The sequence below is a fragment of the Podarcis muralis genome, chromosome 10 (assembly GCF_964188315.1).
Source record: "Podarcis muralis chromosome 10, rPodMur119.hap1.1, whole genome shotgun sequence".
Lineage (NCBI taxonomy): Eukaryota > Metazoa > Chordata > Lepidosauria > Squamata > Lacertidae > Podarcis > Podarcis muralis.
Genome location: NC_135664.1, coordinates 76070287 through 76083885, shown reverse-complemented (window position 1 = coordinate 76083885; position 13599 = coordinate 76070287). Strand labels below are relative to the sequence as shown.

Here is a 13599-nt window from a genome sequence, read left to right as displayed (position 1 = left end):
GGAGAGCAGCCCTGGCTGCTGCTGTTGCTGCTGCTGCTGCCACCATCTAAGCTGCCGCCGCCACCACCGCGCCGGCAGGGACAGATCTCTCCAAGCAGGACCTCTGCACCCACCTCCTCTGCTTTCTCACCCAGGACAGGCCCCGCCAGTCTCGGGCGCCTGCACACGCCTCTCCCGAGGGTGTTCATAATCCCATTTCACGCCCCATCGCGCTCCAGAGTAAGCCAGCCACCCGTTTCATCCATCAAAGGCGATGGAGGCTCCAGGAGCCACCGGATCTGCAAGGACTCTCTGTGTGGCAAGGCTGGGCAGCCCCCTGGAACCCCAAAGCAGGGGGGGGCACCCCATCTATGTCTGCAGAGAAGGGCCTGCTCCTGCGCCTACTCCTGCCTTCCTTCTGCTAGGAGTCTCTGCCCGCTTTCTAGGCTGGGGTGACACTTCCCAATGGTCCTCCATGGGCTGCTATTGCTTTTATTTATTTTTTAACAAATTTTTTTATTTTTATTTTATTTAAACAACCCCAAAATAAGAAAAAGGAAAAAAAGAACCTTCTACCATATCCATATATGAGATTCTCTGAATCTCGTGACTCTCCCCATCCCCTGCACGGGTCCTTAAAACAATTCTTCTGAAACTACTTCGCATTACATTCTCCACATTTTCCATTTCTCTAAGCTGTCCATATTTTTCGTTTCTTTACAACGCATTTTTACAGTCCAGCTAACTGTATTTTTATTTGTATACAACGGTCCCCTAAGTAAATTATGTTGTTGTTTAGTCGTTTAGTCGTGTCCGACTCTTCGTGACCCCATGGACCAGAGCACGCCAGGCAGTAAATTATAATCCCTCCAACTCTTTTTAAAAGTTGCTATTGCTTTTAGAGCTCCAGGCCGTGAGTAAACCAGCACACTGGGGAGTTTCCTACTTTGCAAGGAGTTTTCAAAGTAAGGAAGCATCCGAATGACGGTTCTTCTCCCGTCTCCCATTCCCACAGCCTGATGCTCAACCAGCAGCTTCCATGATCCCTTCCACACTACCTGGGTACTGAGCCTGGTGTGGGGCAGCCCCTCTGCCCTTGCAGATTCCCACCCCTGCAATATTACACAAGCGCTGCCTCTGTTGCCTTTTCAGCGACTCTTGAAGACCTTAGCCCTTTAAGCGGAGAAGGCTCTGCATCTGCGTTGCAACACTATTATTATTATTATTATTATTATTATTATTATTATTATTATTATTATTATTAACAACATAGTCCACAACAACTCATACATACAAAAAACCCCACCACCATTGACAATTTAATTATCAAAATTAAACTCCTATCCCCTTACACAAAGAAAACATAACATAAAAATAAAAGACTTCCTTTATCCTGTAAATGGCCTCCTTGTTTTCTTCTTGTGTACTGTTTCTTTTATATGTGATCATTACCATTTTTCCTAATTATGACTTTAAAAACCGCAAAGTCTCTTATAGAAATTAATTGAAACAGGTCCAGGTGTATATTTGGGGGCAATGTTTGGTATTCTCTGCATTCCCCCCATTCTTTTTGGAACTCTTGTCTGGCTTGTCCCCTAATTGTCTCTGTTAATCTGGCCAATTCAGTATAATCTAATAATTTATCCTGCCATCCCTTTTTTGCTGGCACAAATTCTTTTTTCCAGTTTCTGACAATGAAGGTCCTCGCCGTGCCTGTGGCATACAGGAATATTTTTTGATCCTCTTTTGCTATACCTGTGTCTGTTATTCCTAATAGGAAAGCTTCTGTATTTTTTCACAAAATTATATTTAAACATATTTTTTAAGTTCATCGTATACTATATCCCAGAAGCTTTTGATTTTTTCACAGCTCCACCAGATACGTATAAGTCTCCCTTCTGCACCTCCATGCATTGGAATGCTTTCAAAGATTCTTCTTCCATCTTATAATTTGGCGACCTGGGCTCCTCTGGAAGGAAGGGCCAGATACAAACCGAATAAATAAGAAACGAATTCTGGGCAGAGGCTTGCCTGGGGTACCCTGAGCAACTGCGCCCCTGCCACCCACATGCCTTGGCCAGGCTGGAAGGAGGGAATCCGCCGGGCGCAAGGGGGGGGGGCAGGGGGCCTGGCACCAACGCCCAGGCGCTCTGAAGACAACCCCAGAGGAAGAGCGAGGCTCGTGCCAAACGGGAGCATTTCATCTCCGCAGCCGCTCAGCGAGGTGGCTGCAGAGGGCATCTTGGCTCCAGCATTGCAATTATGAATCACAGCACAATGACACCAAAGGCGCCTGGCGTGAGGCATGCGCCCGTTTCAATCACGGAAGTACGGCAACCCTCGTTGGCGGCTCTTCACATGCCGGTCATGCTCCTAACAAGCAGGGGGTCTGAACTGGGGGTGGGCGGGTAGGGAGAGGAGACTGGGTGCCTCTGCGCATGGTGAGCACAAACACACGCACACACCCCATCCCTGCTTGCACATGACCAGGCGCTCAGGCAGCAGGTCAGGGAGACGGCAGCGACCGTGCAGCCTGAACACAACCCGGCAGCCGGGTAGGGAGAAAAGAGAGGGGCAGGTCTTACACCAGAGGAGGAATATTGGCAGGCAGGAGGGTGAGCCCCTCCCATCTCCAAATCTCCACACTGACAGATTAGTCAGCAAACGGCTCTTGGCAGCCGAAGGAGGGCTTTGTTGGGGGCTATCGGCCGGGAACTTCCAGGCCAAGACCGAGGGGGGATCTGGGGGTAGCTGCTGGATCAGGGCAAACAGGGCAGGGGCACCGGATGCTCCAAGAGGAAGCCCATGGAGACGGACCTGAGCGCAGCAGCAGCAGCAGCAGCGATCTCACTTGCGATTCCCAGCAAGTGCCATTTAGAGGAGGGCAGCGCAATCTTCGCCGGAGCCAGGAAACGGTGCTGCTGTGAACATGCCGTAATCAGAGCCCTTTTCAATCAGGCAACCGCCTCCCCTTCCGAAGGTTATTTGCTACATCAGCCTCCCCACAAGCTGACACCCCCTCCGGGGGGGCCTTGTGAACACCTGGAGACGGAGATCAACACCCGCCGACCCCTCAAGCAGGCGCAGGCACCACCCACAGTCTGCTCAGGGCCCCCGCAGCACCCCCACCCCGCGGTGCTTCTGTCTTCTCGCCAAACTTGGGACACAAATGGCCAAAGGGCTGAAAGGATGTTGAGCGCCGCTTGCGCCTCTCTGTGCCCACACGCGAGAAGGTTCCTGTTGCTGCCTTTGTCCCAGCGGCCGGGAGAAATGTCTTCCCTTACCCACAGGCCGTCCCATAGGGGCTGACTATCCGCCAACTACGGCCGGGCCTTCCTCCTCACGGATTCCACTTTGCTGGGCCAGCAGAAGAGGCAGCCTGCAAAGTGCGCTGCGTCCTTCCGACAAGCAAAGTGCACGAGATTCGTGCCATGCCAGCTCAGAAGCTGCCGTGTCCTTGCCAAGGTAAGGACGCCTTGCGGGAAGAGATTAGCAGCCACCCAAGAAGCGGGAAAGTGGCTGGGGAGGGGGCGAAAGGAGATGACGGGGATGGCCGGCCAATTGGTGCCAAAGAAGGATAGAACTTTCTTTATGTACGCTACAACAGCAGCAAGAATACTTATCACAAAGCATTGGAAGACGCAAGATCTACCCACCCTGGAAGAATGGCAGATGAAGGTGATGAACTATATGGAACTGGCGGAAATGACTGGCAGAATCCGAGACCAGGGAAGAGAGACGGCGGAAGAAGATTGGAAGAAATTTAAGGACTATCTTAGGAAACATTGCAAAATTAATGAATGCTAGAACGATGTCGGTTTAGAAATTAAGTGGTTTTCAGCTGTAATGATTAAGTAAAAAGAAAAGAAAGGTTAAAAACTAAACAAAAATTAAGGGAGAGGATTTGCTGAACTAATAATTAGAAATTGGAATACAGAAAGGGGAGGTATGAGGAGGTCGGGGAAGTAAGTTATAAGAAAATAAGGGATTGAAATTATACTTGTTTTTGTCTGTGTTTTGTTTGTATTATTGTTTTTTTCTTTTATATACTTTTGAAACTTCAATAAATATCTTTAAAAAAAAAAAGGAGATGCATTTCTGCAGTGGGCCTGCGTCTGAACTGGCAGATCGAGACCCCAACTCACTCACACCCCCAACACGGGGGTGGGATTTATTTACCTAGACCCTCCACTTGAGAAGAACCTTCCCCAAGTCGCCTGCCCTCAACGCTGCCAGCCCCGTCCCATTACTACAAGAAGGCGCAGCAGGAGAAGTCTGGAGTCTTCCCAAAATCTGAGAGGCGGTTACAGACTTGCTTCACTCCTTTTTAAAAAGCACGCTCAGGTGTCCTAACCAGGGAGAAGCCTCCGTCATCACAAGTGCCATCTGAAGCCCTGGCATGATGGGAGAGGGGTGCAAAGGAAAGAAGAGTGCCTCTAAGCATGTACAGACTACTTGTGGTGCACACCTTGAGAACCGAGTCCTTCAGCCACGGTCACAACCATCTCTGAAGGTCCGCCCAGTGGAGTAACTGCTAAAAGACAGGGCTTGAACTCGCCTGCTGAGAGCCCCCGCCTGGTGTAAGGGGGGGGGGGGCAGTGGCAGCCCAGCCCAACCCCTGGCAGAGCAGAATCACCCTCTGGGGCTGTGCCAGTCCAGAGCACCCAGGCTCCGGCACAAGCAGAGCGAGGCAAGCGCAGGAAGGCCCTGGGAGAGACCTTTCCGCTGGCAAGGCAAAGCCGTCGAAGTGACTGACAGCTGAGAAAGGTCAGCCTGTCCGAGGCTGGCAGCTTTGGGTGGCACAGAGTTTCGACAAGACGCCCCAGCGGTTCCTGAGCAACTAGCCCTGATCCAAAGCCAATTTCAGGCTAACCGTTAAGAGGGGCAAGGAAGGTCAACAACGCAAAAAACGATCCATAAATATTCTCCTGCTTGGAGCCAGGAGAAGAACGTTCCAGGGTCATGAAACCAAGGCGGGCATTTTGTCAGGGAGGGTGGCATGTGGCTATGGTGTTTGGTGGGGTGGGGGGGGCAGAAGGGGCAGGCATCAGGGAGGGAGGGAGGCACCCTGGTCTTCCTCTGCCTAAGGACACCCACACACAAATCCATCCACTCTCATCCCAGGCTCAATTCTTTGGCTTCCCTCTGCCTGGAAGAGGCCACCTGTTCTGAGTCCGTCCCCCATCCTGAAACAACACCTTGGCCGATTTGGGGAGGGGGGCCTCTGGCAACCTCAAATGCTCATTTCCGCACATGCAGATGAAGGCGGCTCACACCACAAAAGACAATAATATTCTGGTGCCAAAGAACCACACACAAAACCACATTTTGCCAAGTCTCGGGAAGGGAGGAGGCTTTGGGGTCCCTGGGAGCACCAGCCCCCCTCCAAAGTGACCCAGAGGCAGCCTCAGGGGCTCAAATGTGAGGAGGCCTCCTCCCTCCCCAAAGGAAGCCCAAGGCCTCGCAAAACCCTGCTTGGCCAAGTCATGGGGCTGCTCCTATGTCGCCTCCCCCTGGCACCCGAGTTTGTGGCCCCGTAAGCCCAAGTCCCTCTGCCCACGAAGCCCGTTGGACCCCCGCGGAGCCACATGCTTAAGCTGAGCCCAGTCTGCGCAGCCGCAACTCGCCGTTTGCCAAGCCCGGGCCAGAAAAGACAACAACTCTCCGCGCCATCCCACCTGGCAGCCTCTCTCTCTTGAGCAAACCCTTGCCCGCCTGCACGGATCCTGGCCCAGGAGGGCAAGAGCGCTTTGCAATGGACCAGCCAGACTCCTCCCAGCCTGGGAGCCAGAGCCTCTGGCCAGGCCGGCTGCTGCTCCATAGAAAGACCGGAGGAAGGAGACGACCGGAAGACAACAACCCCCCCCCCCTTGCAGCCCTGGCCCCCTACCTCTCGCTGCAGCACCAGCTCCTTTGTGAAGAGAGTGGCCTCCTCGCTGAAGGGCTCCCCCTCCTGGACCAGGCCGGGCAGGTTTCGTGCTCCACGGGGACATTCGATACCTGAGGAAGGAAGCAGAGGGGCAGGGAGAGAGAGGGAGAGAGAGATTTTCAGTGAGCTTCCTTTTCTTTCCTGACTTTATCAAGTTCCTTCCATGCTAGGATGGATGGCCGCCCGTCAAGGATTCACTCATTGCAAGACCAGATGACTCTTTGGGTTCCTTCCAACAAGACCTTTGGAACAAGGATGTTTCCTCAGCATCACCCAACCTGGTATGCCCCATGGAATACTTGAAGGTCCACAAATGACAACACTTTGGAGGTCCCAAGTCGCAAGGTGGTTAGATAGGTCTCAGCTAGGGCCAGGGCCTTTTCAGTACTGGCCCCAACTTGGTGGAACGCTCTGTCCCAAGAGACTAGGGCCCTGCGGGACTTGACATCTTTCCGCAGGGCCTGCAAGACGGAGCTGTTCCGCCTGGCCTTTGGTTTGGACTCAGTCTGACCCTTATGTTGCCCTCCCCTTATGGTCTTGATCTATGGACTACTTTTAAAAATGACGCTGCATTTTAAATTGGATTTTAAATTGGATTCCCCCCCCCCCCATTATGTTTTTACTGTAATTTTACTGGTGTTAGCCGCCCTGAGCCCGGCTCTGGCCGGGGAATAAATAAAATTTTTAAAATCATCATCATCATTGAGAGCCAGAAAAGGAGCTCCCCACAAAAGGAGCAGACCCCCAGCAGGACCTGCCCTGGAGGGGAGGCTTGCCAGGACCGCCTGGCCAGGCCCAAGAAGGAGCCTTGGAGGCCGCCTGGCCAGGCCTGGGGTCCCCTTGCAGCCGCCCCCCTCAAGGACTGCCCTCCTCATCCTCCCAGGGCAGAAGGCTCTCCTCTGCAAGGAGCCCTGGACAGACCTTGCTTCCGCTGCACCCCATCCCTGAGCCGGGGGGGGGGGGGAAGGACTCCGAGTGCCAGAGGCTTCTGGGTAGGATCTGGGCCAACCGACAGGCACCCCAGGAGACAGAGCAGCTGGAAAGGCCAGCACCCAAGGGCCTTTCCGTGGGTGCAGATTGAAAGAATAATTTATTATGTCTACCCCGACCATCTGGCTGGGTTTCCCCAGCCACTCTGGGCAACTCCCAACAGAGTATTAAAATCACAATAAAACATCAAACATTAAAAACTTCCCTGAACAGGGCTGCCTTCAGATGTCTTCTAAAAGTCAGATAGTGGTTTATTTCCTTGGCATCTGGTGGGAGGGCGTTCCACAGGGCGGGTGCCACCACCGAGAAGGCCCTCTGCCTGGTTCCCTGTAACCTCACTTCTCGCAATGAGGGAACCACCAGAAGGCCCTCAGCGCTGGACCTCAGCATCCGGGCAGAGTGATGGGGGTGGAGATGCTCCTTCAGGTATACTGGACCGAGGCAGTTTAGGGCTTTAAAGGTCAGCACCAAAACTTTGAATTGTGCTTGGAAACATACTGGAAGCCAATGTAGGTCTTTCAGGACCGGTGTTATATAGCCCGGCGGCCGCTCCCAGTCACCAGTCTAGCTGCCGTATTCTGGATTAGTTGTAGTTTCCAGGTCACCTTCAAAGGTAGCCCCACGTAGAGCGCATTGCAGGAGTCCAAGCGGGAGATAACCAGAGCATGCACCACTCTGGCGAGACAGTCCGTGGGCAGATAGGGTCTCATCCTGCGTACCAAATGGAGCTGGCAGACAACTGCCAAGGACACAGAATTGACCTGCGCCTCCATGGACAGCTGTGAGTCCAAAATGACCCCCAGGATGCAAACTGGTCCTTCAGGGGCACAGTTGCCCCATTCAGAACCAGGGAGTACCCCCCTCCACTCCTGCCCCGTCCCCCCAAAAACAGTACTTCTGTCTTGTCAGGATTGAACCTCAATCTGTTAGCCGCCATCCATCCTCCCACCGCCAAGAGGTGCTGGCACTGCTTATCTCAGTTCAAACATGCTCTTATCAGTGCTCTCCAGGAGAGAGCTTGCCAGGGGAGGCAGAGGTGGCAGGGGCTACTGGGAACCCCCACAATTGCCGGAGGTGGGGCCAGTGGGGAGGGGTGGAAAGTTGCAGGACAAGGATGCAAGGCTTCAGGTGAGACAAGTCTCCAGTGCCAGCCCGCCAGGGGCTGCCCCCTCCACCCCCATCCTCACAAGACCAGCCACTGCCGCAGCCGCCCTCCTGCCAGGGGGCAAGCCCCTGCCCCACAGCAGCGGAAGCGCAGTCCCAATCCACTTCCACGCTCCGGTGCCTTGCCAGGAGGAGGAAGGCTGGAAGGGAGCCAACACCAGCCACTTTGGGCGGCTCCTTGGCGCAAGGCAGAGGCGCCCGGCCAGCCTTCCCCTGCGAGGCCGCTCAAAATAGCCCTGCGATTCCCTCCAAGGCAGCGAGAGATGCATTCTGCCTGTGGCTCCGCAGGCTCAGCCCCGCGCATGATGATCAGCCAAGGCTGAAGCTGGCTGCCGAGCCGAGGCTTCCGGACGGGAAGCCATTTTTTCCTGGAATAATTTAAGGAGCAATAAAGCCGGGAAAGCAACCGCTGGGACATCACCTGAAATAAAGGTTTAGTGAGGCGGATGCGCCGCTGCCACAGAGAACAAGGAGGACGGGGGTCCATAAAGGAGCTTTATAGCAGCTGCGGCGGCATCTGTCAAGAGCATCAACCACTTGATGCGCAAAATGTCCCCGCTGGGGAGTTTGGCTTCCTCCCGGGGGGAGCGAGGTGGGGCGGTTCGAGGCAGGAGGAAGATGTGGCCCCAGAGACTCTGCGGGCGCAAAGGGCCGAGGGAGGGAATAAGCAGGAGGGGGTGAGGAGGGGGTGGCCCTGCAATACCCCCAGAGCCTAAATTCAGGCTGGGGCGGCACAGAGTCCATGGCAGAAGAGAACCCGACTGGGAGCAGAGAAGGAAGCCCCCTCCCTCTCCTCCACAGCCTGGACACCCTCCTTTCAATGTTTAATGGGTTATTGTATTTTAGTGTTCCGTTGGAAGCCGCCCAGAGTGGCTGGGGAAACCCAGATGGGTGGGGTATAAATTTATTATTATTATTATTATTATTATTATTATTATTATTTTCACATCATGGCTTGGAGGCACCCAATCGACAAACGTTCAAAACGGAGCTTCTGGCAGCGGTTGCAGGGCCTGCATTGTGGATGGCCCCTTCCAACCCTGCAGTTCGAGGATTCCTGTCCCAGGAGGCAAGACTCGCCTGCTTTGCTAGATCCCTTGGAGCTCAGGGGGCTCCTTTGGGGACGACCCAACACCTGTGGGTCAGCACAGTCTTGGGGCTCAAACCTCCCCCTTCCAAGAAGCCCAAACCAGGTTTCCCGGAGGGGTCCCCCAAGGCGCAAGGTGGTGCCTGCGCTTCTCCACAGGCTGCAACAGAATCGTAGAGTTGGAAGGGATCCCTAAAGGCCATTTAGGCCACCCCCTGCGAGGCAAGAACCGCCACTAATGCTTCTCTGACAGATGGCCACCCAACTTATGCTTGTTGTTGTTGTTGTTTAGTCGTGTCCGCCTCTTTGTGACCCCCTGGACCAAAACACGCCAGGCACTCCTGTCTTCCACTGTCTCCCGCAGTTTGGTCAAACTCCTGCTGGTAGCTTCGAGAACACTGTCCCACCATCTCATCCTCTGTCGTCCCCTTCTCCTTGTGCCCTCCATCTTCCCCAACATCAGGGTCTTTTCCAGGGAATCTTCTCTTCTCCTGAGGTGGCCCAAGTCTTGGAGCCTCAGCTTCAGGATCTGTCCTTCCAGTGAGCACTCAGGGCTGATTTCCTTCAGAATGGATAGGTTTGATCTTCTTGCAGTCCATGGGACTCTCAAGAGTCTCCTCCAGCACAAAAATTCAAAAGCATCAATTCTTCGGTGATCAGCCTTCTTTATGGTCCAGCTCTCACTTCCATACATCACTACTGGGAAAACCAGAGCTTTGACTATACGGACCTTTGTTGGCAAGGTGGTGTCTCTGCTTTTTAAAACCTCTCCTTAGAAACCTCCAATCTGGCTTTTCATGTGAAAGCGTTCTGCTTTTGCATCAGGCTCCCCACCTGGCAGGAGGGCTCATGAGATGGAGAAGGCGAAGGAGCAGAGGCCCAAGCGATGCCAGCTTATTACCTGTAATAGCTGCCTCTGCCAAGTGCTGGCCGGGCGCAGCCTGAGAGGCAGGGATTGTTTCTGCTACATGATTAGAGCCGCAGAGGCAGGTCAAGTGCCGATCCATCAAGATTTGCGGGGAAGGAGGAGGCACCCCAAGAGGGAGCCCAGGCAGGTGATCCTCTGCTGTTTCAGCTTCACCAACGCCGGGTCCCAGCCAGATTCCTAGCAACTGGGAGGAACGACTTGTCCCCCTGCCCAAACCATCCACCTCGCCTCTTCCAGGCCCCCAGGTTCAACCCAGGCCACCCGGAAAGATGGAGGGCGGAAGAAAGGGCCACAGGCTCCGGTGGCTCACAGCCCAGCCATGGCCAGGAGCCCCATCATCAGCAAGTAACATACTCCTGCCTGGCCCCACACACCTGGGGCAGCCAAACTGCCCTGCCTGGCCAGTGGGGGAGACCCACAGGAGACCCCTGCCTTGGGGGCACACTCTCTCCTTCCGCTCACACCCAGTGGCTCTGCACTCCTTGCGAAAAGGGGGACCAAGGAGTTTGCTAAGAGGCGCCCGTGTTTCCCTGCTCAGGCTGTCTGTCTTGTTTGTTGGCTTGCCGCCCCAAGGTCCCAGGCTGGGACGGATCATCAAAACACAATATTAAGAACGCTTTAAAACAACTCCCAGCCGTAAAAGGAGGGGGGTCCTGAGAACGTGCGCCTCCAACTGCAAAGGAAGTCGGGGGGCAAAGAGGCGGGCTTTTTGCATCCTCTGGAAGCTGTGCAATGAAGGCACCAGCTGCAGCTCTGTGGGGAAGGAGCCCCACAGTTCTGGGGCTGCCATGGAGAAGGCTCCTTCCCCCTGGGCCACCACACATACCCCTGAGCCTCTGAGGGGGGAGGGACCCCCAAGAGGGCCCTCAGGGAAGGAGGCGGCCATTCAGGTATGTGGGGCTGGAGTCGTCTAGGGCTTTCAGCACCAATGGAAGCGCCTGGAAAGGAACCAGTGCAGAGGATTTAATGCAGAATTCTCCTGGGGGTCCAAAGTGCAGGAGCCCCCCCAGATCCAGGCCGGCTCCTGCCAGCCCAGGTGGCCATCAGCCCAAACCTCACTCCGTGCTCAGAAGACGGGGCTCTGTTGTCTCCCTCTGCCGCACGTCCAGAAGAATGACAGCGGCGGAAGTGGCAAGGTTAAGAATCTCTCCGCACAGGTGACAAAAGGATTTAGAAGCAGGCTCCTGCCAGAGACGCACGCTGGGCAAAGCCAGGGGACAGCTGGGCGACGCCACTGCCGCCAGCCGGAGAACCTCCCAGGTGGGCAGCAGGGCAAGGAGGGCGGAGAGGCGCTCTCCAGGGGCACGGCAAAAACCGCCTGGCCTCTCGACGACAGCAAGGCAAGGAGCCCCGAGAGGGAGGGCTCCTGAAAGAGAAGGGAGGCGCTGCCATGGCAGGACGGGGCAGCCGCACACCCCAGGGGCAGGCACAGGGATGGACCTTTGTGCGTGCGAGTATTTTGCAGGTGCCCCTTGGGGGAAACCCACAAGCTGAGCCCTAGAGCCCTCTTCTCCCCTCCTACTACTGACTCCCCTTCCTCTGACCACAGAGGCAGAGCCTAGTCCTTGTGGCTGGTAGCATCCACCGGCCTCCTCCTCCTCCAGGAATTGCTCCCTGTGGCAGGGAGTTCCACAGTTCAGCTGTACGCTGACTGACAAAGGGCTTTCTTCGCCAACCTGGCCTTGCAAACTCTGCTGGCCTCGCAGGCCCTGTGCCAGGGACGGCTGCAGCACCTGCCGAAGCCAGCCCAGCCCTGGGCACCAACCGCCTGGCGGACCTCCCTGCTCCCCACTCAGCACCCTTGGCTCCTCAGCAGCCCCTCTCTCCCAAAGCACCACCTTGCAAACTGGGAGCTGGGCCTGGCCTGGCGCAGGGGTCAGAGGGAGCTGGGTGCTCTCTCCCCAGCACCCACCACAAAGCCCCCAGTCCAGACAGCCGCAGGCCTTGCTCCTGCCAGAGAGAGAGAGAGAGAGAGAGAGAGAGAGAGAGAGGCTGCTTTGCTGCTCCTGAGAGAGATAAATATAGCACAGGAGTTTTCTTGGACTGGATCGAGGGAGAGAAAAGCATTGGAAAGAAATAGGTGAATAAATCAGAGGGAAAAGTGCTTTGTGCAGCAAAATCGCTGCACCCAGCGTTGCCACATATTAATGACCCCAGGGAAAGCTGGCTCAGGCTGCCTTTCACATGCGATGTTCCCCAGCATACTGACAAGCGAGTGCTGGGGCAGGGGAAGGACGCCGCTGGCGGGGAGGGGAGCCCTGCCTGACCCCTGCCCAGGACCCAGCAAGGAAGAGCATGGCAGAGGCTGCCGGGGGGGGGGCAGGAACTGCTTGCGTTATGCAGGGGGGAGCAGAAAAGTCCTGGGGAGCAGCCTCAAAGCAAACCAGGCACAGCCATAGGAGCACAGAGCTAGAACAAGTGGCCTGGCCTCGCTGACTGACTGCCCCCCCCCCCAAAAAACCCCACCACATGCAGCCCAGAGTGGAGGACAAAATGACAGGATTCTAAAGCTGGAAGGGATCCAAAGGCTCATCTAGTCCAACTCCCCGCAATGCAGAAATCACAGCTTTCAGGGAACAAGTTCCCTTATGGCCAAGGTGGCTGATTCGGAGAAGGAGAGAGGCAGGCGAGGCCTCAAGGCACACGGCAGAGGTCCTGACGTCTCTCACGGGAAGAGGCTCCCTGGGCAAGAGAGAGGTGGAGCCAGTCTTTCAAAGAGAACAGCCATTCCTCAGGTGAGAAAGCGATCCTTCTCCTGCATCTCAGGCTCCAGGAAGCAGAACGCTTGCCAACTGGGGACACAGAAAGATGGGCTTGCAGCGGGGACCTGGGCGACGCGGCGACTCGCCTGCCAGCTGCAAAGGCTGTGGGCAGGACATCGGAACAGCCTCCTGCATCAGGACAGAGCAGGCAGCCCATCTGGGTCCAGCCTCCTGTTCTCACCGTCGCCTGTGGGAAACCAGCAAGCAGGATTGGGGCCCAAGAGCAGCTCTCCCCTCCTGTGAATTATTGTATTTTAATATTATTAAAATTACTGTATTTTAATATTTTGCTGGAAGCCACCCAGAGTGGCTGGGGAAACCCAGCCAGATGTGCAGGGTACAAATTATTATTAATCCAGCCACTGGCATTCAGCAGCATTGCAGAGCCACTGGTCCTCTTTTAAAGCCATCCAGGTGTGTGGCCCTTCCTGTCTCCTCCTGCAGAAGCAAATTCCATTGCATGAAGAAGGCCTTTCTTGTTCCTCTCCTAAATCTTCACCTTCCATTTCATTGGACGTTGATGAGTCCCAGCATCACGAGAGAGCCGCCTAGAGAGGACAGCAGGTGGGTCGGCAAAGGTGGCACATGCCAGCGCACTTGGAAACATACTTGCGCAAAACGGGGGCCGAATCCCGGAGAACCTTCTCCACCATGACACCTGTTCCTTGCGCAGGGCCTGCTGGGCAGGGAGAGCCCAGGAGCCTGGAAGGGCCAGGGGTGTCCAGGAGAGGGCTCCAGAGTGGCGAGGCACTGGGGGGCA

At 55.3% G+C, this 13599-nt stretch overlaps 1 protein-coding gene across 1 annotated transcript in view; it reads right to left on the bottom strand.

The window, feature by feature from the left end:
- The window catches only part of SND1 (staphylococcal nuclease and tudor domain containing 1), a 232189-nt gene that overhangs the window by 58569 nt on the left and 160021 nt on the right, over nt 1–13599 (bottom strand). Inside the window, exon 16 of the mRNA XM_028746419.2 lies at nt 5870–5979. Within this exon, the coding sequence (XP_028602252.2) occupies nt 5870–5979 (110 nt within the window). The remainder of the gene's footprint in view (nt 1–5869; nt 5980–13599) is intronic.